Source organism: Procambarus clarkii, chromosome 6 (assembly GCF_040958095.1).
Source record: "Procambarus clarkii isolate CNS0578487 chromosome 6, FALCON_Pclarkii_2.0, whole genome shotgun sequence".
NCBI classification, from domain to species: domain Eukaryota; kingdom Metazoa; phylum Arthropoda; class Malacostraca; order Decapoda; family Cambaridae; genus Procambarus; species Procambarus clarkii.
This window is the reverse complement of record NC_091155.1, coordinates 9,203,347-9,227,851: the sequence shown is the minus strand read 5'-3', so window position 1 is coordinate 9,227,851 and position 24,505 is coordinate 9,203,347. Positions and strand designations below refer to the sequence as shown.

Below are 24,505 nucleotides of genomic sequence, written 5' to 3'. Positions count from 1 at the left end.
AGTACTCCACTCTAGAGAGCACAAGCGTTTTGAAAAGTATCATCATCGGTATAGCATCTCTAGTGTGAAAAGTTCTTGTTATCCAACCTGTCATTTTTCTTGCAGTTGTGACGGCTACTTTATTGTGTTCTTTAAAGGTAAGGTCTTCCGACATGAGTACACCCAGATCCTTTACATTGCCTTTTCGTTCTATGTTATGATTTGCCTGAGTTTTGTACGTGGTTTCCGTTTTTATATTTTCATTTTTTCCATAGCGCATGAGCTGGAACTTATCTTCGTTAAACACCATAATATTTTCTGTAGCCCATAGAAAGACCTGATCTACATCTGACTGGAGGTTCGCCGTGTCCTCTATGTTGCCTACTCTCATGAAGATCCTAGTGTCATCTGCAAAGGATGATACAGTGCTATAGGTTGTGTTTTTGTCTATGTCCGAAATGAGGATGAGAAAAAGTACTGGAGCAAGCACAGTACCCTAGGGGACAGAGCTCTTCACGGTTGATGGGCTGGATTTTATTTTGTTGACTATTACACATTGGGTTCTGTTGGTCAGGAAATTGTAGATCCATCTGCCTATTTTTCCGGTAATTCCTTTTGAACGCATTTTATGTGCAATAACACCATGGTCACATTTATCAAAAGCTTTTGCGAAATCTGTGTAAATTACATCCGCGTTATGTTTGTCTTCCATAGCATCTAATGCCATATCATAGTGGTCCAGCAACTGCGACAGGCAAGAGCGCCCTGTTCTGAAACCATGTTGTCCGGGGTTATGGAGTTGCTGTGATTCCATGTATTTTGTGATTTTACTTCTTAGCACTCTCTCAAAAATTTTTATGATGTGCGATGTTAGCGCTATCGGTCTGTAATTTTTTGCCTCTGCCTTATTTCCTCCTTTATGAAGTGGTGCTATCTCTGCTGTTTTTAGTATATCAGGAATAACGCCAGTATCTAGGCTTTGTCTCCACAGAATGTGGAGGGCCTGCGATAGTGGTTTTTTACAGTTCTTTATGAATATGGAGTTCCAAGAATCCGGGCCTGGTGCAGAGTGCATAGGCATACTGTTTATGGCTTCTTCAAAATCCAGTGGGGATAGGGTGACGTCTGATATATGATTTGATGTTGGTATCGTATCCATGAAAAATTCATTTGGGTTTTCAATCTTTAGTGTGTTTAATGGCTCGCTGAAAACAGAGTCGTACTGCGTCCTCAGTAGCTCGCTCATTTCTTTGTTGTCATCGGTGAAAGTTCCATCTCCCTTTCGCAGGGGCCCGATACTAGATGTGGTTTTTGATCTTGATTTTGCATAGGAGATAAAATATTTCGGATTTCTTTCTATTTCACTGATGGCCTTTTGCTCTCTTTGCCTCTCCTGGGTTCTGTATGATTCTTGTAGCTTCCGTTCAATTGTTTCTATTTCTCTACCTAACCTTCTTCGCCGTTCTTGAGATAGGGTGCGACTCTCAAGTTGTTCCGCGATTCGTTTTCTTCGCCTATATAGGGAACGACGTTCCCGTTCCAATCTGCATCTCTTCCTTTTTTCTTAGAGGTATGCGGTTTGAACATATTTCTAGTGCTACTGAGCTTATTTTTTCCAGGCACTGGTTCAGGTTTGCATTTCCTAGCTGTTCTTCCCAGTTTATTTCTGTAAAGTCCTGGTTTATTCGCTCCCAGTTTATCTGTTTATTATTGAAGTTGAATTTGCTGAAATCTCCTCCACCGGGAATCTGGACTGGTTTTGAAGGTCTACTCCCCATGGTTTTCATAACTTCAATTAAGTTGTGATCTGAGTAACAGGTATTTGTAATTATTATGTTCCCGATCAATTCATCATTATTAGTGAAAATGAGGTCCAGCGTGTTCTCCTTCCTAGTTGGTTCTACTATTTGCTGGTTTAAGGCGAACCTGTCGCACATCCGTAGCAGGTCATTTGCATGTGCCTGTTCATTTAGGCTACTTCCTGGTATTCTTTCTGATATTACTGTATTAGCCAGGTGCTTCCATTTCAGGTGCCGTAGGTTGAAGTCCCCAAGCAGGATGATGTTCGGAGCTGGATTTGTGAGGTTTTCCAAGCAGTGTTCTATTTCCATTAGTTGGTCTTTAAACTGCTGAGGGTTTGCCTCCGGTGACTTATATACAAGGACAATAACTACATTTAGAATCATGTAATCTTTTGTATGAGTTTCCGTGAATGCCCCAAATATTGAGTTTGACTCTAATAGGAGGCCATTTATGAACTTTACTTTATTTCTTGACTTTGGATTTAAACCTTGAATGTTTGCAAATATGAATGATTGTCCATATTGTGCGTCACTTCTGGAAGGTTTTGGTAGTTCTCCCTCCTCTCTGCCCTGACCCAGGGTGTGTTGTTGTGGCAATGGTTTGTCCAGTTTTGGAAGTGATACTGGGGAGTGTGGTAGTCTCTGTGTAGTTGGGGGTGTAGTATGTGTAGGCGTGATGACGAACCGTAGTCCAGTTTTGGGCATTTCCCCCTCTCCATCCGTACTCCTGCCACGTTTCTGCCTGTCTGTTTCTCCCTCTGTTTGTGCCTGCCTCTAAAAAAATTTCAGGGCTATTATATTGGACTTCCTCTCTTATATAGCGCTGTGTACCTCTGACGTGGAAATCGGGGCAATGAAGATCGTAGCATTTCCTCTCATTAACTGAGAGTTTGCATAGCTTAGGGTGAAAATATCTACACTCTGTATCAAAACGACATCTGCCTTTCCCTAACCAGTTTCGGCATTTCTGTGGGTGCATGAATGAGCATTCCGTGCCTCTGGGCCCATATCTGCACTGTCCTTTTGCATAATACCTGCAAATATTTTCATCTGTGATTGTATTATTCTTGTTTGTACCCGTGCACGACTTGGCTACCTCTGTGTTTTTTGTTCCAACTTTCTCGTTTCTACATTCATTCTTGGTATTGCCCTTATCTTTCTCCTTGTTGCTTTCGTCTTTCTCATTTGTGTTCTCATTCGTCTCATTTTTTCTCTCCTTATTCATATCACCAGTTTGCTCTACAATATTGCCTTCATTTTTGTGTACCTCGACACTATGCCCTTCTACATTGCTACTTTGACTCTCTAAATTCTCAGTCGCTGGGTTGTGCTCAGAGTTCGTTGCTGTCTTTATATACTCTGCATATATTTCTGGTAGTTTTTGTGTAAATTGTAGCCTGTGTACTTCAGGAATGTTATTCATTAGTTTGGTGATGTTTTCCCACATTTGTCTGTCTCTTTGACAGATCCAGTAGTTGCCTTCCCGGTTTGCATATTGTGCAGTAATCCTGTACAACTCAGGTGAAATCTTATGTTACAAATGTTACATACAATGCCTACAATACTCCTCCGAAGTGACTTAAGGCAGCCTCCACACACCTCCATGTTGGGTTTGTGATGTTATAATATTATATGCATATATTTATAATATTATATGTATCTACGCTGTATCTATGATGGAGTACTACCTCCATCCCCTCACTGCCCTCTCCCCCAGCTGTACCCTCCGAGCCACATCTGGATCTTATTAATACAGAATGCTTCCTTCCTACCAACTGGTGGATCGGAGGCAGATTCCCTCAGACTGTTGCCTGATATTAAATTCTTGTTTTTACTGACTATGAAAGCTTAATTGACTGTAAATGGCTGATTGACTGTAAATGCATAAATGACTGTAAATGCCTAACCAGTTGCTACCACAACTGTGAATGCTTGAAATGCATGACTGACTTGTGACTGTAAGTGACTGGTTCTGACTGGCTGCCACATAAAACCAGCATTGAATGTAATAACACGCCATTTTCTGGGTGAGACCCGGAGGCTCCCCGGAACTTATCCAGGCTGATATGCTAATGTCAGACTTTGGTATCAGTCATGTGTATGGAGTTCTGTGGGCCTACCGGGGACCACGAGCCAGAATCTGGCCCCCTCTTAGAGAGGCAAGGGGAGCAATGGCCTATAGAAACCCCCGTGTGATTGGAAGCATTCTATGTCTGCCATCAACCGGGTCAGGCACCCAGAAAGGTAAGTGTCCCAAAACAAACCCCTATTCTGGTGAAAATTGCTACCACAAGCCGAACAATTGGATAGAACTCCCCTAAAAGAAATGAGCAAACGATCATGACGTCACACATCGTCGCGCTGCTGTCTGTGCAGCTCCCTCCCTCCCCGGGAGGGGGAAGGGGGAGCCCCAGACCTACTGCGCCGTCTATCCTCCATCAGTTCTGAGGCTGGATGTCAAAAAACGCAAAAAAACGCCGACCGGAGGGAGGGAGGGATGCCGGGGAGCCTCTGGGTCTCACTCAGAAAATGACGTTTCATTACATTCAACGCTGGTTTTCTGGGGGGAGCCCCTTCGGCTCCCTGGAGCTAACTCACCACAGAGGAAGAATAGGGACTAACCCGGGAGGCGGTCCCTGCTCACTCCTCAACTCGAAGCCAAGACAGCTGGCTGTATCCACCGACCCAAGCGACACAGGCCCGACTGGGCCCAGGGACTTAAACAAGGTAACGAGCAGCCAGGACCCTGTTCGACCGCCAAAAGCCCTACGCCCGAATGTCCGCCCAAGACACAGTCCCAAAGAATGGCAGCAAGAGTCGCGAACTTGCGAACGTCACAGGCACAGGGACAGATTGCAGGCAGGCCAGCCTTAATAACCCTGCGGACGACCTGGGAGACCTGTCACGGGAAGAACAGGGAATGCGAACAGGGAAGAAGGATCAGGGAAGACCGGATCAGAAGGATTAGGGAAGATCGGATCTGAAGGATCAGGGAAGACCGGATCAACCCAAAGCACGTCCAAGGATACAGAAGCCATGGCGCGCCAATAACGGCGGAGAGCCGCAACCGGGCACAAAACGTGATGCACCCCCGGCTTAACCAACAATGCATCAACAACCCTGCGACCCCTCCAGAAAGCAGCAGTCTCATTCTTTGCCAGAAAAGAAGGAGAAGGCTGCAAAAGTTAGGTACAGTGCCTACCATTAATAATATGGAATATCACATAATCTTTAATTACAATGTCACTTTGATTTTAGGATTCTATCTTGTTGCATACACAGACAAATATGCTCTGTACTATGTCAGAAGTACTATGGTCTATGTCTTCAGCTCATAATCCAGAGACTTGGGTTCAACCTCCCTGGATAGGACAGAAACAGTTGGGAATGTTGCTTTTCACATGATGCACTGTTCATCTAGCAGTTTACTTGAATTTACCTGAATTCACCTGAAGGTCACTAATACTCTAGTGGCCTTGATGAGGACAGGAAGCCAGTGGCTTGTCAAAGGTCCCCCCCATTTGTCCTGATGATTTTTTTCAAGCTTCATTTTAAAGCTCAGCAGAGTTTTGGCATTTACAGCTTTTGCGGGTAGGCAGTTCCATGAGTTTGTAACCCTGTGGGAGAAAAAACATACTGTGGCTTGTTGAGCTTGAAACCGTTACTCCTTGTCTGTGTTACATCCGACCTTTGAAGAAGTTGTCCAAATCGACATCCTCCAAATTGTTCAGTATTTTGAACGTTTCGATGAGATCAGCCCTGTCATGTCTGGATTACAGTGTTGTTAACCCTGTGGCCCTCAACTTGTCTTGGTATGAGTGTTGATTTAGTTCTGAAATTATTTTTGCTGCCTGGTGTTAACTTTCTCCAATGAAGCTATTCTGAAGATGAGGTCTCCATGCCTGGATGCCATAATCCAGTGGGGCACACCAGAAATTTATATAATGGAATGACTACCTTCTTTTCCTTAAAGTCAAAGGTATGCTTGATTATTCCTTGGGTTTGGTTATTTTTTTTTGTTGTTTTTTTACTGTTGCTCCTACCTGTTGTGCAACTTTCAGTGAATGATGGATTCTGACTCCAAGATCCTTTTCTTCATCAATCTGCTGCAAGATAATGCTGTTAATTCGGTAGTTGTGATGTGGATTGTCACAATCCACATCACAACTCAACTCTTCAATGCCTCAAATGCAAGGTCTTGCATTTATCAATATTAGAAAGCATTTGCCAGTCTTCTGACCATTTCTGGAGTTCATGTATATCTCTTTGTAAGGCCTCAATATCATTTTCACTTCTTACTTTACCATAAATCTTAAGTGTGACCTGCAAATTTGATGAGGTGGTATTCTCATTTATGTCATTGATGAATATGACAAAAAGAGTTGGCCCCAAAATGGACTCCCGTGGTACCCCACTCATCACATTTATCCAGTCAGATTCATTCGAATTTAGCATGACCCTTCGTTTTCTTTATTTTAACCTTTGTTTTATCCGTTATGTCATTGGATAAATTCTGGTATGGAATATTTTGCCATATATTTCATGTGCTTCTATTTTCCTTGCCAGTCTTTCATGTGGTACCTTGTTAAAAGCTTTAGCAAAGTCCATGTAAACTACATCTCCCAGAAATCTTTTGTCTGAATAGCTGGTTACCATATCCAAAAATGTAAGCAGGTTTGTAAAGCATGATCTATTTTTAACAAACCCATGTTGCATTGACTTTACAAGATTGTACTTTGTGAGATGTTGGATGATTCCCTCCCTTACAGTTCTCTCCATGAGCTTGCAGATGTGTGATGTCAAGCTGATCAGACAGTAGTGTTCTGCCAAGCTATTTTTGCCTTTTTTTGAAAATAAGGGTAACATTTGCATACAATGTGGGGCCTCGACTTATGAATTTAATCCGTTTCCAGAGACGGGTCGTAAGTCGAAAATTTGTAAGTCGAAACAAATTTTCCTGTGAAAAATAATGTAAGTTGAATTGATCCGTTCTACACCCCCCCAAAAATATTAACTTAAAAATACATTTTATACAGAATACTAATTATATTTTTATACACAACACACACTCAGGTATAAATATAAACCATAAATAAAATAAGTGAACATTTAACTGCACTTTACTTTTACTGAGGACGCATGTTGGTGTATGGGAGACCGTGAGGAGGGAGGGAGGAGCGGTGTTGGTGTATGGGCAGGGTGAGGAAGAGGGAGGAGGTGGTGAGGAAGGAGGAGGAGGTGGTGAGGAAGAGGGAGGAGGTGGTGAGGAAGAGGGAGGAGGTGGTGAGGAAGAGGGAGGAGGTGGTGAGGAAGAGGGAGGAGGTGGTGAGGAAGGAGGAGGAGGTGGTGAGGAAGAGGGAGGAGGTGGTGAGGAAGAGGGAGGAGGTGGTGAGGAAGAGGGAGGAGGTGGTGAGGAAGAGGGAGGAGGTGGTGAGGAAGAGGGAGGAGGTGGTGAGACTGTCCCCTGCTCGCCTTAAACACTTTCATATCTGCATCACCAGTTCCAGATTTTCCTTTCAAACATTTCACTGCCTCTGTTATGTGGCAGCCAGTCAGAGCTAGTCACTAAGTCAGTCAAGCATTCACAGTCAAGACCGGTCACTGGTAGTCATAAGCAAAGGCAGTCAAGCATTCACAGTCAAGACTGGTCACTGGCAGTCATAACCAAAGGCAGTCAAGTATTCACTGTCGTGGTAGCTACGAGTTAGGCATTTATGGCCAATCAGGCATTCACAGTAAATCAGCCATTCACAGTCAATCAGGCATTCACAGTCAATCAACCATTCACAGTCAATCAGGCATTCACAGTCAATCAGGCATTCACAGTCAATCAGGCATTCACAGTCAATCAGGCATTCACAGTCAATCAGCCATTCACAGTCAATCAGGCATTCACAGTCAATCAGGCATTCACAGTCAATCACACTTTCACAGTCAATCAGCCATTCACAGTCAATCAGCCATTCACAGTCAGTCAGGCATTCACAGTCAATCAGGCATTCACAGTCAATCAGCTATTCACAGTCAATCAGGCATTCACAGTCAATCAGGCATTCACAGTCAGTCAGGCATTCACAGTCAATCAGGCATTCACAGTCAATCAGCCATTCACAGTCAATCACCCATTCACAATCAGGCTTTCATAGTCAATCAGGCTTTCACAGTCAATCAAGCTTTCACAGTCACTCAGGCTTTCACAGTAAATCAGGCTTTCACAGTAAATCAGGCTTTCAGTCAATCAAGCTTTCACAGTCAATCAGGCATTCACAGTCAATCAACCATTCACAGTCAGTCAGGCATTCACAGTCAGGCATGCATTCACAGTCAATCAGGCCTTCAGTCAATCAGGCTTTCACAGTCAATCAGGCATTCATAGTCAATCAGGCATTCACAATCAGGCATTCACAGTCAATCAGGCATTCACAGTCAATCAGACATTCACAGTCAATCAGCCATTCACAGTCAACCAGCCAATCACAGTCAACCAGCCATTCACAGTTAACCAGCCATTCACAGTCAATCAGCCATTCACAGTCAATCAGGCATTCACAATCAGCCATTCACAGTCAACCAGCCATTCACAGTCATTGTAATGGGGGGGGAATGGAATGACGAGTAAGTAGGAAGTGAGTAGAAGTAGAAAAGGTAGAATGGTAGATAGGTAGAAGAGCAGTAGATAGTAGAAGTAGAAAAGTAGATAGTAGAAGAAGAAATGCTGCCACCATCCATTCTAGACTGTTACATACAGGACAAGGAATGGAACTTGTCTGTATCACAAAATTCTCAAAGATGTTAACACGAGGTCATTATTAGTCTGTTCCATCTGTATCATGTACTCATTAAAATCATGAACCCATTAACCGCAGAGGCTTTCTCACCTCAACTCAAAACTCTAGGGAACAAAGTTAAAGACAATTTAAATAATAAATACATAAATTATATTTCACATAAGTATCATAATTTAAACAATTCAAATGTTCAAGTTTAATATGCAAAGTGAGTCATCATCCAAGAATTCGAGAACCCTACAACTTGACTGCCCCTGATCGTCACACAACAGTTGTAACACGACTAAGTCACCTTAATGTTCAACTCACCAAGTGTCTGCCTATAGCTGGATAGAGAGGGAAGGGGGGGGGGGGGACCCTGTAGCTGACAGAGACTGTCCCGCCCTGCCGGCTGACAGCCTCCCTGGCTAGGCCGTCTTTTCTGCTCTGCTGGCTGGCTCCTATCCTGTGAATGCTCTCGAATCGATAGCTCTCCGAGTATATATTGGGGAACCTAGTAACTAACTTAGCCCACAAGTAAATAGCCTCAGGCACTCTACCAAGCCACTCCTTAAATGTCGGCATGTTTGAAGGCCACTTATCAGATTAGCGGAAGCAAGGTGAAATTCCCATGGGTGACCTCAGGTCACTTGGTGGTCATTAACACTTAGAGGTGTGAGATTCAGGCTGCCAGAATGGCGCCTCTCAAATTCTTGTCTGTGACTCATGAACTATATATATATATATTAAATAAAACTAAACCGAACACCTTTACGGTGTTACAACAGTCAATCAGCCATTCACAGTCAATCAGCCATTCACAGTCAACCAGCCATTCACAGTCAATCAGCCATTCACAGTCAATCAGCCATTCACAGTCAGTTAGGCTTTCACAGTCAATCAGACATTCACAATCAGCCATTCAGTCAACCAGCCATTCACAGTCAATCAGCCATTCACAGTCAATCAGCCATTCACAGTCAATCAGCCATTCACAGTCAACCAGCCATTCAGTCAACCAGCCATTCACAGTCAACCAGCCATTCACAGTCAACCAGCCATTCACAGTCAATCAGCCATTCACAGTCAATCAGGCATTCACAATCAGCCATTCACAGTCAACCAGCCATTCACAGTCAATCAGCCATTCACAGTCAATCAGCCATTCACAGTCAACCAGCCAATCACAGTCAACCAGCCATTCACAGTCAATCAGCCATTCACAGTCAGTTAGGCATTCACAGTCAATCAGGCATTCACAATCAGCCATTCACAGTCAACCACCCATTTACAGTCAATCAGCCATTCACAATCAGCCATTCACATTCAACCAGCCATTCACAGTCAATCAGCCATTTACAGCCAGTCAGGCATTCACAGCCAGTCAGGCATTCACAGTCAGTCAGGCTTTCACAGTCAATCAGGCTTTCTGTCAATCAGGCATTCACAGTCAATCAGGCTTTTACAGTCACAACCAGTCAGTTAGCACCTGACAGCTGGGTGGACAGCGCTTCGGATTCGTAGTCCTGAGGTTCTGGGTTCGATCCCCCGGTGGAAGCGGAGACAAATGGGCAAAATGTGTCTTTCACCCTGATGCCCTTGTTACCTAGCAGTAAATAGTTACCTGGGAATTAGACAGCTGCTATGGGCTGCTGCCTGGGGGTGTGTAACAAAAAGGAGGCCTGGTCGAGGCCTGGGCCGCGGGGACACTAAGCTCCGAAATCATCTCAAGATAACCTAACCTCAAGATAGCAAACCATAAGTTTAATTTCAGGCACTTAGGGAGTCTGCCTCCTGATCTATCACAAGGAAGCCCATCATATACTGGGCTTCCTTGTGAAAATACTGTACCGTCCATATGATTGGGAGGGGGTACAGTTAGGGGTCTAGAGGAGGGACCGGGGGTGACCAATGCCTGTGTTCACCTATTTTTGCTTGCGAGGGTTGAGATCTGCTCTTTTTGGCCCGCCTCTCAACTGTCAATCAACTGTTACTAACTACTATTTTTTTTCACACACAGACACACACACCCAGGAAGCAGCCAGTAACCACTGTCTAACTCCCAGGTACCTATTTACTGCTAGGTAACAGGTGCCTCAGAGTAAAAGAAACTCTGCCCATTTTGTTTCTCGCTGGCCCCGGGAATCGAACCCGGGCCACAGGATTACGTGTCCAGCGTGCTATCCACCCAGCCACCGGCACCCCACCCACCGGCGCCTGTGTTAGTCCTAGCGGGTACATTGATGCCACCGCCAACTGCTACCCACCTACCCACTCTTACCACCCATCCTGCTACTCATCTGCTCACCCAATGTCTCCTGACTGCCCTGCTACCCACCCACCTCGTTAGTTTGCCATCAGCCACCCACCTCTTTAGTCTACCATCAGCCACCCACCACCTTAGTCTACCATCAGCCACCCACCTCGTTAGTTTGCCATCAGCCACCCACCTCTTTAGTCTACCATCAGCCACCCACTACCTTAGTCTACCATCAGCCACCCACCTCGTTAGTCTACCATCAGCCACCCACCTCTTTAGTCTACCATCAGCCACCCACCACCTTAGTCTACCATCAGCCACCCACCTCGTTAGTCTACCATCAGCCACCCACCTCTTTAGTCTACCATCAGCCACCCACCTCTTTAGTCTACCATCTGCCACCCACCACCATAGTCTACCATTAGCCACCCACCTCTTTAGTCTACCATCTGCCACCCACCTCTTTAGTCTACCATCAGCCACCCACCTCTTTAGTCTACCATCAGCCACCCACCTCTTTAGTCTACCATCAGCCACCCACCTCTTTAGTCTACCATCAGCCACCCACCTCTTTAGTCTACCATCAGCCACCCACCTCGTTAGTCTACCATCAGCCACCCACCTCTTTAGTCTACCATCAGCCACCCACCTCTTTAGTCTACCATCAGCCACCCACCTCGTTAGTCTACCATCAGCCACCCACCTCTTTAGTCTACCATCAGCCACCCACCTCATTAGTTTACCATCAGCCACCCACCTCTTTAGTCTACCATCAGCCACCCACCTCCTTAGTCTACCATCAGCCACCCACCTCTTTAGTCTACCATCAGCCACCCACCTCTTTAGTCTACCATCAGCCACCCACCTCTTTAGTCTACCATCAGCCACCCACCTCTTTAGTCTACCATCAGCCACCCACCACCTTAGTCTACCATCAGCCACCCACCACCTTAGTCTACCATCTGCCACCCACCTCCTTAGTCTACCATCAGCCACCCACCTCTTTAGTCTACCATCAGCCACCCACCTCTTTAGTCTACCATCAGCCACCCACCTCTTTAGTCTACCATCAGCCACCCACCTCTTTAGTCTACCATCAGCCACCCACCACCTTAGTCTACCATCAGCCACCCACCACCTTAGTCTACCATCTGCCACCCACCTCCTTAGTCTACCATCAGCCACCCACCTCCTTAGTCTACCATCTGCCACCCACCTCATTAGTCTACCATCAGCCACCCACCTCTTTAGTCTACCATCAGCCACCCACCTCCTTAGTCTACCATCAGCCACCCACCTCTTTAGTCTACCATCAGCCACCCACCTCCTTAGTCTACCATCAGCCACCCACCTCCTTAGTCTACCATCAGCCACCCACCTCTTTAGTCTACCATTAGCCACCCGCCTCTTTAGTCTACCACTACCTCTTTTGGGGAGCCGGTCGGCCGAGCGGACAGCACACTAGACTTGTGATCCTGTGGTCCCGGGTTCGATCCCAGGCACCGGCGAGAAACAATGGGCAGAGTTTCTTTCACCCTATGCCCCTGTTACCTAGCAGTAAAATAGGAACCTGGGTGCTAGTCAGGTGTCACGGGCTGCTTCCTGGGGGTGGAGGCCTGGTCGAGGACCGGGCCGCGGGGACACTAAAGCCCCGAAATCATCTCAAGATAACCTCATAATAAGATAACCATCTGCCACCCACTTGTTCTGTTCTGCCCGCCCTGCTACTCATCCATTCATTCTATCCCCTGACCACCCACTCGCCCTCCAAGTGTTTTTTCTTTACATGATTCTAGGGCTGGTGATTCGAAAAGATTTTTTTCTCATTCCCATCCCATTTTCTGAAAAGCAGTTTCAGTGGTAAGCACAGTGCATCTGCCAGTTCCTTTATGCCTTTGGATTGAATTCCATCCACACCTGGGGCTTTTGAGTCTTATAGTCTTATAGTACACAACAAGGAGTTAGCAGGTGATAGTGTTTCAGAGGCCATCATTTGTGAGAAAGCCAGGGTATTGCCCGAAGACCCCTAGAACGAGTGATGCAGATACGAAAGAGTTTAAGGCAAGCAGGGGATGGTTTGAGAAATTTAGAAAAAGAAGTGGTATTCATATTGTTGTGAGGCATAGGGAGGCTGCCAGCTCAGACAAACCAGTGGCTGAAAGAGTATTTGAAGAATTTAAAGAGTTTGCAGAGGCTGAGGGATATCTACCACAACAAGTGTTTAATTGTAATGAGACAGGACTGTTCTGGAAAAGATTGCCTGAGAGGGCATACATTACCAAGGAGGAAAAATCATTGCCCGGACAAAAGCCTATGAAAGATAGGTTTATACTTGTGCTGTGTTTAAATGCAAGTGGTGATTTGAAAATTAAACCCCCCTGCTTGTGTATCATTCTGAAAATACATGGGTTTTCAAACAGTGTAAAGTGCAGAAAAACCAAATGTGTGATGTGGAGGGCTAATAATAAGGCATGAGTGACTAGAATTTTCTTTTCAGAGTGGGTGAATGAAGTGGTGTGCCCTGCCATAGAAAAATATCTGCAGGAGAAACATTTGCCACTCAAGGCCCTGCTTCTCCTCGACAATGCTCCTGCTCATCCTCCAGGCTTGGAAGATGATTTGTTGCCCAGATACAGTAAAGTTCTCACAGTATAGTTCCTTCCCCCCTAACACCACTCCTCTAATTCAGCCTATTGATCAGAAAATCATAGCGAATTTTAAGAAACTTTATGAAAGGGCACTTTTCCGGAAATGTTTTAAAGTGACTGAAGCCACAAAACTCACCCTCAAAGAGTTCTGGAAACATCATTTTAGCATTTGTAGTGCTTTAAAACTTGTTGACAAAGCCTGGCAAGAAGTGACTCAAAGAACCCTGATCTCTGGCTGAAGAAAATTGTGGCCTGAATGTGTGACTGAACTAGACTTTGAGGGGTTTGAACCATTAAATGATGTGCCTATTGTTGAGGAAATTGTTACTCTGGGCTGGCAAATGAGCTTGGAATTGGATGGTGATGATGTGGAGGAGTTGGTGGAAGAACACAACGAAGAACTGACCACTGAAGAACTCCAAGCCCTTCAAAAGGAACAGCAAGAAGACACAGCTGAGGATGTTTCTCCAGTGGAGAAGGATGAGGCAGCAGCGAATGTTCCTTCCGCAACCATTAAGAAGTGGTGTCAGATATGGGAAGAAATGCAAACTTTTATTGAAACAACTCACCCAGAGAAAGCTGTAGTAGGCTGTTGTATTAATCTTTTCAATGACAATGTGATGCCTCACTACAGAGACATCTTGCGAAGAAGGGAAAAACAATCATCAATGGACCTCTTTGTTGTGAGAAAATCGAGCAGTGAGCCCCAACCAGGACCTAATGGTATGCAGACAAAACGTGCCAGAGAATGCACTCCAGAGAGGTCCTCACTGCCTGATGTTATACTGGAAGGGGACTCCCCTTCCAAACAGTAACGCCTCTCCTCCTCCCCCCTCCTCAACATCTTCCATATGCCATCAGCAGTCACCAGAATAGTTTTGTAGTGTAGATTTCGATGAATTAGGTATAAAATTTAGTTTGAAGTGAGGTTTTTGGGTAGTCAGGAACAGATTAATTCATTTCCCATTATTTCTTATGGGGAAATTAGCTTCGGTTTATGAGTTTTCGGGTTATGAGCCATCTCCAGGAACGGATTAAACTCTTAAACCGAGGTACCCCTGTATCCCTTTAGAGAATTCTTTTGTGAACAATTTGATATCAAAATGAACGAAGTAGCAGGAAAATTGATGTGTGAAAATTTAAAAGAGTATACACATTTTAGTGTGGGTGTTGTGGGTGTACAGATGGATGCTCACTCACGGGTAACGCTTGGCTGATTTTCAGGTTTGCTGCAGGTGGCACGCCGGGCTTTTTGACCTTATATGCATATACAGTGGTACCTCGACTTACGATTGCCCCTACTTACGATAATTTTGAGTTACGATGTAAATATCATCGAAAAATGCGACTCGACATCCGATGGTATCGTCGACTTACGATATTTGTAGGTACACGTTCGGGTCGACCGAGCACATAGTTCCTGGTCACGCGGCCGACCTGCCTCAGTTTACTACAGTTGCCCGCTTAGTGACGATCGCGCCTATAAGAAATTTAGCTTTTGTGGTGATTTTTTGCATTTTGAACATTAAAGTAATTAATATATCATGCCATGAGTCCCAGGAAAGTCAGTGGTAAGGCTCAACATATGAGATCCCATGTAAGGATGACCATAGAGCAGAAACAAGAGATCATTCGTAAATATGAAGATGGTGTGTGGGTTGTTGGACTGGCTAGGCAGTATAACAAATCTCAGTCAACAATATCCACCATACTGGCTAAGAAAAAGGACATTATGGGTGCTAAAGTGATGCATCATTACAGACAAATGTTAAAACGAAGGGAAAAACAAATGTCACTTGACAAATTTGTAGTGAGACAAACAAGCACTGAACCACAACCAGGGCCTAGTGGTATTCAGGCAAAACGTAGGAGAGAGAGTACCCCAGAGAAAACATCACTGCCTGATGTTATAATGGAAGGGGGACTCCCCTTCCAAACAGTAACAACTCTCCTCCTCCCCCCTCATCACCATCTTCCATATGCCATCAAGAGCTCTCCATAAAGGTAAGATAAACTTAGGTACTGTATTGTAGTTAGAAAAAAACATTGTATTCAGTATAAAATGTATTTGTATGTTAATATTTTGGAGGGTGGGGAACGGATTAATTCAAATCCCTTTATTTCTTATGGGAAAAATCGCTTCGAATTATGATGTTTCGACTTACGATCCGTCTCTGGGAACGGATTAGCATCATAAGTCGAGGCCCCATTGTATCCCTTTAGAGAATTCTATTGTGAACAATTTGATACCAAAATGAACGATGTAACACGTAAAATGATGTGAGAAAACTAAAACAAGTACTGTATACACATTTAAGTGCGGGGTGCGCGCTCACGGGAAATGCCTGGCCCACCTTGGGGAGGACTGGGGCACACATGCCGGGCAGCTCTAAGTGTTAATCTAACAGATAATTATTAGTAGGTACATTGTAGCAAAATCTGATGAATATTAATAGGTACATATTAATGTGTTTGAAACACAAGGTAGGAAACTATGAGGATGAAATTCGGTACATTTTGCCTTTACTTTTGAATAAGGCATAGGACGGAGAGCATTTTAATTCATGAGGGAGTGAGTTCCATAGACCAGGTCCCTTTACTTGCATAGTGTGTTCGCACTGATTTAGTTTGACTTTGGGGATACCAAAGAGATAATTTATTTCTGGTGGGGTGCTCACGTGTTCTATTATATCTGTCGAGGATGAGTTTCAGATCAGGATTAGCAGTGGCTTTACAAGAATGTAAGAACTCTTGTACAGTGGAACCTCGATTAATGAATTTAATCCGTTCCGGCACCGAGCTCGTCATGTGAAACGCTCGTCTTTCGAAACAAATTTCCCCATTTAAGATAATGGAAATCAAATTAATCCGTTCTACCGCCTAAAAACATCAATATGATATTCAATTTTTTAAATAATGGAGCAGCCTACCTGACCTGAACAAACCTTTATGACATTTTTCTTTTTCAAATTTGGTCCATTTTTTTTTTTTTTTTTTGTTAAGAAAATCCAGCAGCCTACCTGACATAAACTGAACAAACCTTTATGACATTTTTTCTTTTTTCAAATTTGTTCAATTTTTCTTTAGATTTTAATTTTTTATAGGAAAAGGTCCACTCAGTGTATGTCAGGAAGGCTGCTACATTTTCTAAAAAAAAATGAAAAATAAAAAAAAATTGAGAAATTGAAAAAAAAATTGAAAGAATTTGGAAAAAAAGTCTTAAAGGTTCATTCAGTGATTTTCAGGTAGGCAGCTCCATTTTGTATAAAAAAAAAAAATAAAAAAAACAAGAATAAAAAAATTGAACAAATTTGAAAAAAGGAAAAATGTCATAAAGGTTCATTCAGTGTTTGTCAGGTAGGATGATCCATTATGATATTTTTTATATTTTTCATATTTGTTCAATTTGGTTTGTATTTTTCACTTTTTATTAATAATGGAGCAGCCTACCTGGCACACACTGAACAAACCTTTATGACACTTTTCCTTTTTTCAAATTTGTTAATTTTTTATATACAAAATAGAGCTGCCTACCTGACAATCACTGAATGAACCTTTAAGACTTTTTTTTCAAATTCTTTCAATTTTTTTAAATTTCTTTCAATTTTTTTTTATTTTTCATTTGACTTTTTTTTCAAATTCTTTCAATTTTTTTATTTTTCATTTTTTTTTTTAAATGTAGCAGCCTACCTGACAATCGCTGAACGAACCTTTTTGACATTTGTTCTTTTTTTCAAATTTTGTCTAAAAAACAAAAATCAATGCTTTGCAACATTACAGCAGTCACTCCTTTACATCCCAGCATCATTAGCATCTTTAAAACAAAAAAAACAGTTATTTGCATCGTCGGAGGTGTCTGAGAATTTGCGAGAACTAGCGGGAACGCTAGGAAGCACCATGTGCTTTTCTCGTTAATCAAGCTTGTCAATCGAGACAAATTTTCGCCGAGTGGCGCACTTGTTATTCGAAATCCAGTCTTCATGTCCATAGTTGAGGATTATTAGAAAAGGATAAATGAGATATAGCTGAAAGATCAAAGTGAAATTCATGTGGATTCCATCTCATGTTGGACTAGTGCTCAACGAGGTGGTGGATGACTTGGCCAAACGTGCCACATCAAAACCACAAGTTGACATTGAATGTGTATTCACAATGAGATAAATAAGAAGCAAAATCAGAAATATTCAGGCACAGGCAGAAGTGGAGAGGAGAGATATAATTAATGTATGAGGGAAGCCAAACCATGCAACACTACATGTATGTGAGTCAAAACACCCATTTCACTTATGGTAAAAGGAGAAATGATTGGAGTGACTCTGTGCTCATGCGGCTCAGGCTTGGGTACAAATATTACTGGGAATATGGGATAGGTGTTCATGATAATGACACGAAGTGTAAACTATGTGGTATGTTAAGGTCTCACACCCTCGCCCATTATGTTCTTGACTGCCCGTTGATTAATGTACAGTATATAGAAACGCTGAGATAAGGCCTGTTCCTGAACAAATAGTATGGATGTGTCACAACGGAAAGGTTGATGATATTCTGAAGAGATATAAGAATTTTGCACCAAGACTGTAATCTTTTGTTGAATTATCTGCGTCTCTTGCAAATTTCTTTCTGAAATATACATGTTTATCTCTTAGAATGTTCGGCAATATGTTTATTGTTTGTGATGTGTGTCTATATATGTATGAACACGTTGTATCAAAGGGGTGATGATAGCATGAATTACCTCATCCCTTTGAGGGATGAGGTAATCCCTCAATAAACCTCAATAAACCCTCAATAAACTTATTTCAATTTCAATTCAATTTCATAGATTGAGGCGCTCGTCACTCGAGGTTCCACTGTATATATAAATATATAAATAAATAAATAAATAAAAGATAAGCAGGAATAAGGTTTAATACATGTAAATAGCACAAGATAATGTGTGGAGTGAGTATATGTTTAGCATATTTAGGGATTTAAGAGGAGGAGGGGCTGTATGTTCTCTGAAGAGAGTTTGTTATAGTTCTGATAGCAGATTTTTGCTGAATGATGATGGGCTTAAGATAATTTGCAGTGGATGAACCCCATGCACAGATACCGTATGTAAGATAGGGATAGAATAATGAGTAGTATAATGAGAGGAGAGCAGAGTGGGGAACATAATATCTGATTTTAGAGAGTATACTGACAGTTTTTGAGACTTTTTTGGCTATATGTTGTAAGCCTGTATGTATATTCAGGCTTACCTAACCTACCAACATTGGATATACTAAGATCCTCCTCGTTTCCTATCAGTTTCATTATTATTACCTCAATGATTTCCTGATCATTCCTACCCTCTTTTTTTGCAAGGTTCCTTATGGTGAGGTTGTTTTTTCTTTTCTTTTTTTCTATACAAAGCTTCTGCTGCTCTGACCAGATCTTCCAGGTCACTATCCTCAACTCTGCCTGCATTCAGAGTGTTTTCCCGGAGTGTCTGATTTCCGGCCAGGTTCACCTAATTGACCACTGGAATTTCGCCTACTCGACTGCTAATTATTGATTGCTTAAAGTCCATAAACTGTTTCATCAAAACTTTCTGACCCTCTTAAATGTCCTTTAATTATATCATCAGTTTTTTCCCTCTGTTTTCCTCATTACTCTCATCTGTATCATTGATAGTGGTGCTTGGGTCATTTAAGCCCTTGCCACGATTATAGCAGGCGATGAGTCACAATAATGTGGCTAAAGTATATTGACCAGACCACACACTAGAAGGTGAAGGGACGACGACGTTTCGGTCCGTCCTGGACCATTCTTAAGTCGATTGTGTATTCTCATAATCGACTTCATAATGGTCCAGGACGTACTGAAACATTGTCGTCCCTTCACCTTCTAGAGTGTGGTCTGGTCAACGATTATAGTAGGTTGACCCTTAAACCGCACAAAACATACATGTATGTATGGACTTTTAGATCAGTTTCTCTAACTTTCTCAAACACCTTTATATATTTTGTGCATATTCTACTGTACTAGCAAATGCTCCATGTTTGTGTAAATGATCACCAACGTAACTCGAAAAACAAGTAAATCAAGAATAAATCTAAAACTGAATATTGAAAACTTCAGATTTTGAAATCAGCTAAAAAAAAAAAAATCACTGCTTGTTTATTTGGTGTTATTATGCTCTCAGAATAGCATACGATCTTCATTTTCATCAATTTAAAAAATAGGTTTTCAGTATAGTTTACTGTAAAAAAATCGTCAATACGACATTTCAAATATGCACCAAATTTAGACAAAAAAAAAATTATAACTCCAAACATTTAGAATTTATGAAAAATCCATTCTCTAAGGATTTTAGAACAGACAGCTGTGCACACCATATGTAAAAATAGTGAGAATCGGTCAGAAACTAGATTTTTTTACGCTGCCTCAAAGTTGAAACTCTAGTTTTTAGAGATAACTGAAGTTGAAGTTATCGACAATGAATAAGGAAGTTCTAATTCATTCATTTACTTGTATGTTTTAATAAACATTGTTTGGCATTCGTACTCAAATATGTGAAAGTTGTAGGTTAATATGTATTGAAATAAAGTCCAGAAAAAATACCCCCCCCCCCCAAAAAAAAAATAGGGAAAATTATAATGATTTAGATAATGAATTATAATGATATTATGTATACTTTATATAAGTGATAAAGCCTAATATGGTCCCTAATCATTAAAATGACCTAAAGAGACAAAAAAAAAAAAGTTTGAAATCTATGAAAAAAATCAGCCCAAAAAATTCAGTCCCAAGTTCTTTGAGTTGTGACATTTATTTGTTGACAAATTTCATTCTATCTTCACATAGTTAGGAACAGGTATGCACTCTCCAGGATGTAAAGGTTACAACAAAATCAGCTAATAAACAAAGGCGAAAAAAAAATCCCCTAAAACAAAATTTTTTTGGGGAGACATTGGTGAAGGTAACAGATATTAACAATGGGCAATGTATTTCTATGATATATAACAAAATAGAGCATAATACCATATTTACTCATTATTCTTTGTATTATTATGTATTACTCCGCAATGCTATAAAGGCACCAGCTGCATATTTACTTTGTGGACACTTTTTACTACTATTCTTCATATTTGTGCGCCGGACAGGTGCTTGCATTTCTTTATTACTGCATTATCCCTCAGTTCCAGTTAATAGGAGCTGTTTTCCTCATCAACAAAACCTTCTTTTTTTAAAATTTGTATAAAATCAATTTATGAAAATATTTTGATGAAATTTTTACAATGCTGAAGCCAATAACTTGGAGATTTGTTTAACATTTATAAGCCGGGGAGGATTTACTGGGCACAAATCCTTAACTGTAGCCTCTGTTTAAAGCAGAGGCTACAGTTAAAGTAAGTAAGAGGCCAAGTAAAATGTGTACTTGGTTGTAACAACGATTATTCACGGCGGGGATCGTATTCCAGGGACCTGCCCGAAACGCTACGCATACTAGTGGCTGTACAAGAATGTAACAACTCTTGTATATATCTCAAAAAAAAAAAAAGTAATTTTTACATAATTTGAATACTTTTTGGTTTATGCCCCTTATGCTGTAGCGGTTTAAGGATTAAGCAGTGAAAATTAAAAAGGCATTTGCCTTCATTTTGCTCATTGCTGTACGCTTTGATTAATTTATCTGAGATTTTTTGACATTTGCCATGGTATATCTTATGGCACAGCTTACATTCAATTGACTGCTGCCTGAGAGCACTTTTCCTCTCACATATCAAACAATTATTATACCCTCCTGCCATAGTTGCTAATTCAGTACTTCTTTACTAACTTGTAAGGGTAATATATAAATTTATGTTCCTTCTTTATTATGGTATTAAAATTATCAGTTAATTCTTATACTTCCAGCTGAGAGGTGGGTGTTGGTCCCTTGTCTGGAGACTTATGTTTACTTAAGTCTGGGGGCCTGACAGCGCTTTGGATTCGTAGTCCTGAGGTTCCGGGTTCGATCCCCGGTGGAGGCGGAAACAAACGGGCAGTTTCTTTCACCCTGATTCCCCTGTTACCTAGCAGTAAATAGATATGTACCTGGGAGTTAGACAGCTGCTATGGGCTGCTTCCTGGGGGTGTGTAACATAAATCATCTCAAAAAGATCTCAAGATATGGTCGTCTGCCTCCTCTTCAAGGGGGATAAGAGAAGGAGGCCAATTTTAAAGCTCAACTAACTTAATGTTCTAATATTTTACTTATATTTACCTTAATGCATGTTGCATTAACAGTATGCTTATCAGGCACTTAACTAAAAAAAAAATACAATAATCTAGTTCACTCAGCTGTAAGATACTGCATTTTCAGTGTTGTTTAGATATGGTGTGGGTGGCTGCCTCTCTGTGAGGTACTGGTGGCTGACAAGTTCTGTTTCTACTGATGGTTCTTGAGCACTACTCTCTGCTGTTTAACACTATCGCTGACTTTGGACACCGATCTCGTTCATTATTTTTCTCCTGAATCCTTACCGTAGACAGACTTGCATCCACTACAAAAATATTTGTATAAAATTCATTTTTGATCCGATCGACCTCGGATAGTATTAAAATAAGCGCCTTTAGATTGTGCCCAATTTGATACCAAAATGAAAGATATAACATGAAACTTGATGTCCGAACACTTGAAAAATGATAAATAGGTTTTTGGTAAAAATATTAAAATATTTGGTAAAATTCTATTTATTGTCCTATTATCTTGGGACTAGTTGTAAAATGCGCGCCTTTACGTTGCAAACAATTTGATACCAAAATGAAAGATGTAACACAAAAATTTTATGTCAGAACACTGGAAAGATATAAATAATTTTGTGATGATGAGCTTCCAGAATTAAAATATTTGTTAAAATTCCAGTTATTGCTCTATTATTATGGGACTAGTTTTAAAATACACGCCTTTTTATTACGAACAATTTGATACCAAAATGAAAGACGTAAAACGAAAATTGATGTTATCTAACTGAACGAGTATACACATTAGGTTGCAGTATACAAATTGGTGCTCGTTCACGGGCAACTTTAGGCTTTTCTGCGGGGAGTCACACCAGGCTTTTGTACATTATATTCATACACATCTGTAGGGAATTTAATTGCGAACACAATGATACCAAAACGAGCAACGTAGCACGAGAATTAAGGTGAGAAAAATGGAACGAGTATGCACATTTTATTGATTTTGTGCGCTCACGGGTAACTTTTGCTGACTTTAGGCTTTGCTGTTGGGAGTCACGCCAGGCTTTTGGACATTATATTCATACACACCTGTAGGGAATTTAATTGCAAACACAATGATACTAAAACAAACAACGCAACACGAGAATTAAGGCGAGAAAGCTGAAACGAGTATACACATTTAGGCGTCGCCGTGCGCTTGCCCGCACACTCGCCCGCAAATTGAGTCCATGACCTCTAAGTTGACCGCGTGCATGTCGGGTGTGCGATAGTGTTAATAGTTTCCTGTCGTCATTAACTGGTCCTGGATAATAATGTACTTAACTCGCTGAATTGGCCTTACAATACTTATGAGTAGCCTTGAATCATATATTTTGTTATTTCCTTAATTATTGATTGACACTACCAGTATCGATGGCATCGCTTCACCAACGTTGAATTTTTTTTAAAACAGTAGGCCTCCTGCGGCCACTCATAGAGCACTACTGGCGTTAGATTGTTGCTCTAGCACACCTTAACCACTTCACATGACATGTCTGTCACTTTGCACCAGCATCACGATCCTGACACCTAGCAAAATGGACACTAAATTAAGAGCGCTTGTCCCACCACCTATGCTAGTTAAATATGTACCTGGGAGTTAGGCAACTGTTGTGGGTTGCATCCTGAGGGAGGACCAGTAGTTGGCCTATCAACAGTTGGCCTAAATAAAGGTTTCCTGTCCCCCACAAAGTGTATTACATGAAGTCGATTTTGAAAAGGGTTTGAACCTGCCGTGAAAGGCCGCAGCCAGTGACGAATGTCAGCCGAAAGAATACTTGAATATTCAAAATGTCTCACCACTACTTGTCACGGGTGGGAGGTTTGATATGGGTTACCTGGTCGTCGTCGTCGTCCAGCAAGTCGCTTAAATCTTCTGTCAGTGACATAGTGGCGGAAGGGACCGCCAAAGCGCCCTGTTGTAGTAAACAAACGGTTTCAGCGTAGAGGGAGGGCGAGTGCAAACTGTTTACTTACTGTATCCTTTAAACCTTTACGATCAGATATGATTACAATACTAGGTAATTTATGAATAATTTTATATTGATTGTTCTGACAATGATTAATTCTTGATAATTATGGTAAGATGCAGACTTTTATATTTAGAATCCTCTAACCGTAATAGACTGCATTTTCCAAATTTTTTCAGGTAAGGTACCTACATACAAGAGATTTTACATAAATTGATAGATTTATAGATAGAGCTAGTACATACAATGCCTAAAGTCACTATTACGCAAAGCGTTTCGGGCAGGAAAAAACTTTAATGACTAATACTTAATACTAAATGAGTATAAAGAATAAAATGTGTTGAGAACAAATAAAAATAAATATAAAAAGGGGGAAACATGGCTGAAAAAGCAGCACAAATACAAATAGGTCGACAAACAGCGTTGTTTAAGAAAACAGACATGGGTTGACAATAGAGGGGTAAGGTAGGTTACAGGGAATTAATTAAATTAATTAATAATAACTAACTCTGCTTTCAGACAACACTCAGCTCCCTTGTTTAAATCCCTAAACTTGCTAAATATTAACTCCCTCCACACATTCTCTTGTGTCAACTACATTTACAAAACCCTGTTCTTAAATGCAAACCATGCTCTGAAACTCTCCCTGGACAGATGTAATAGGACCCATTATCACCACACCAGAAATAAATATCTCTTTGATATCCCCAGGGTCAAACTTAATCTGTGTAAACACTCTATGCAAATTAAGGGACCTAGTCTATGGAACTCACTCCCTAGTGAATTGAAAAACTGTAAAACTTTTGCCTTATTTAAAAGCAAAACCAAAAAGTACCTAACTTCATCTATT

At 41.5% G+C, this 24,505-nt stretch overlaps 1 protein-coding gene across 2 annotated transcripts in view; it reads right to left on the bottom strand.

The window, feature by feature from the left end:
* LOC123752967 (repetitive organellar protein) overlaps window positions 1-23,626 on the bottom strand; it is a 133,121-nt gene extending 109,495 nt beyond the window's left edge. For both annotated transcript variants that reach the window (XM_045734977.2, XM_045734976.2), the window contains exon 1: window positions 23,524-23,626. In XM_045734977.2, the coding sequence (XP_045590933.1) occupies window positions 23,524-23,574 (51 nt within the window). In that variant the 5' untranslated portion in view covers window positions 23,575-23,626. The remainder of the gene's footprint in view (window positions 1-23,523) is intronic.
* Window positions 23,627-24,505: the final 879 nt, after the last annotated feature.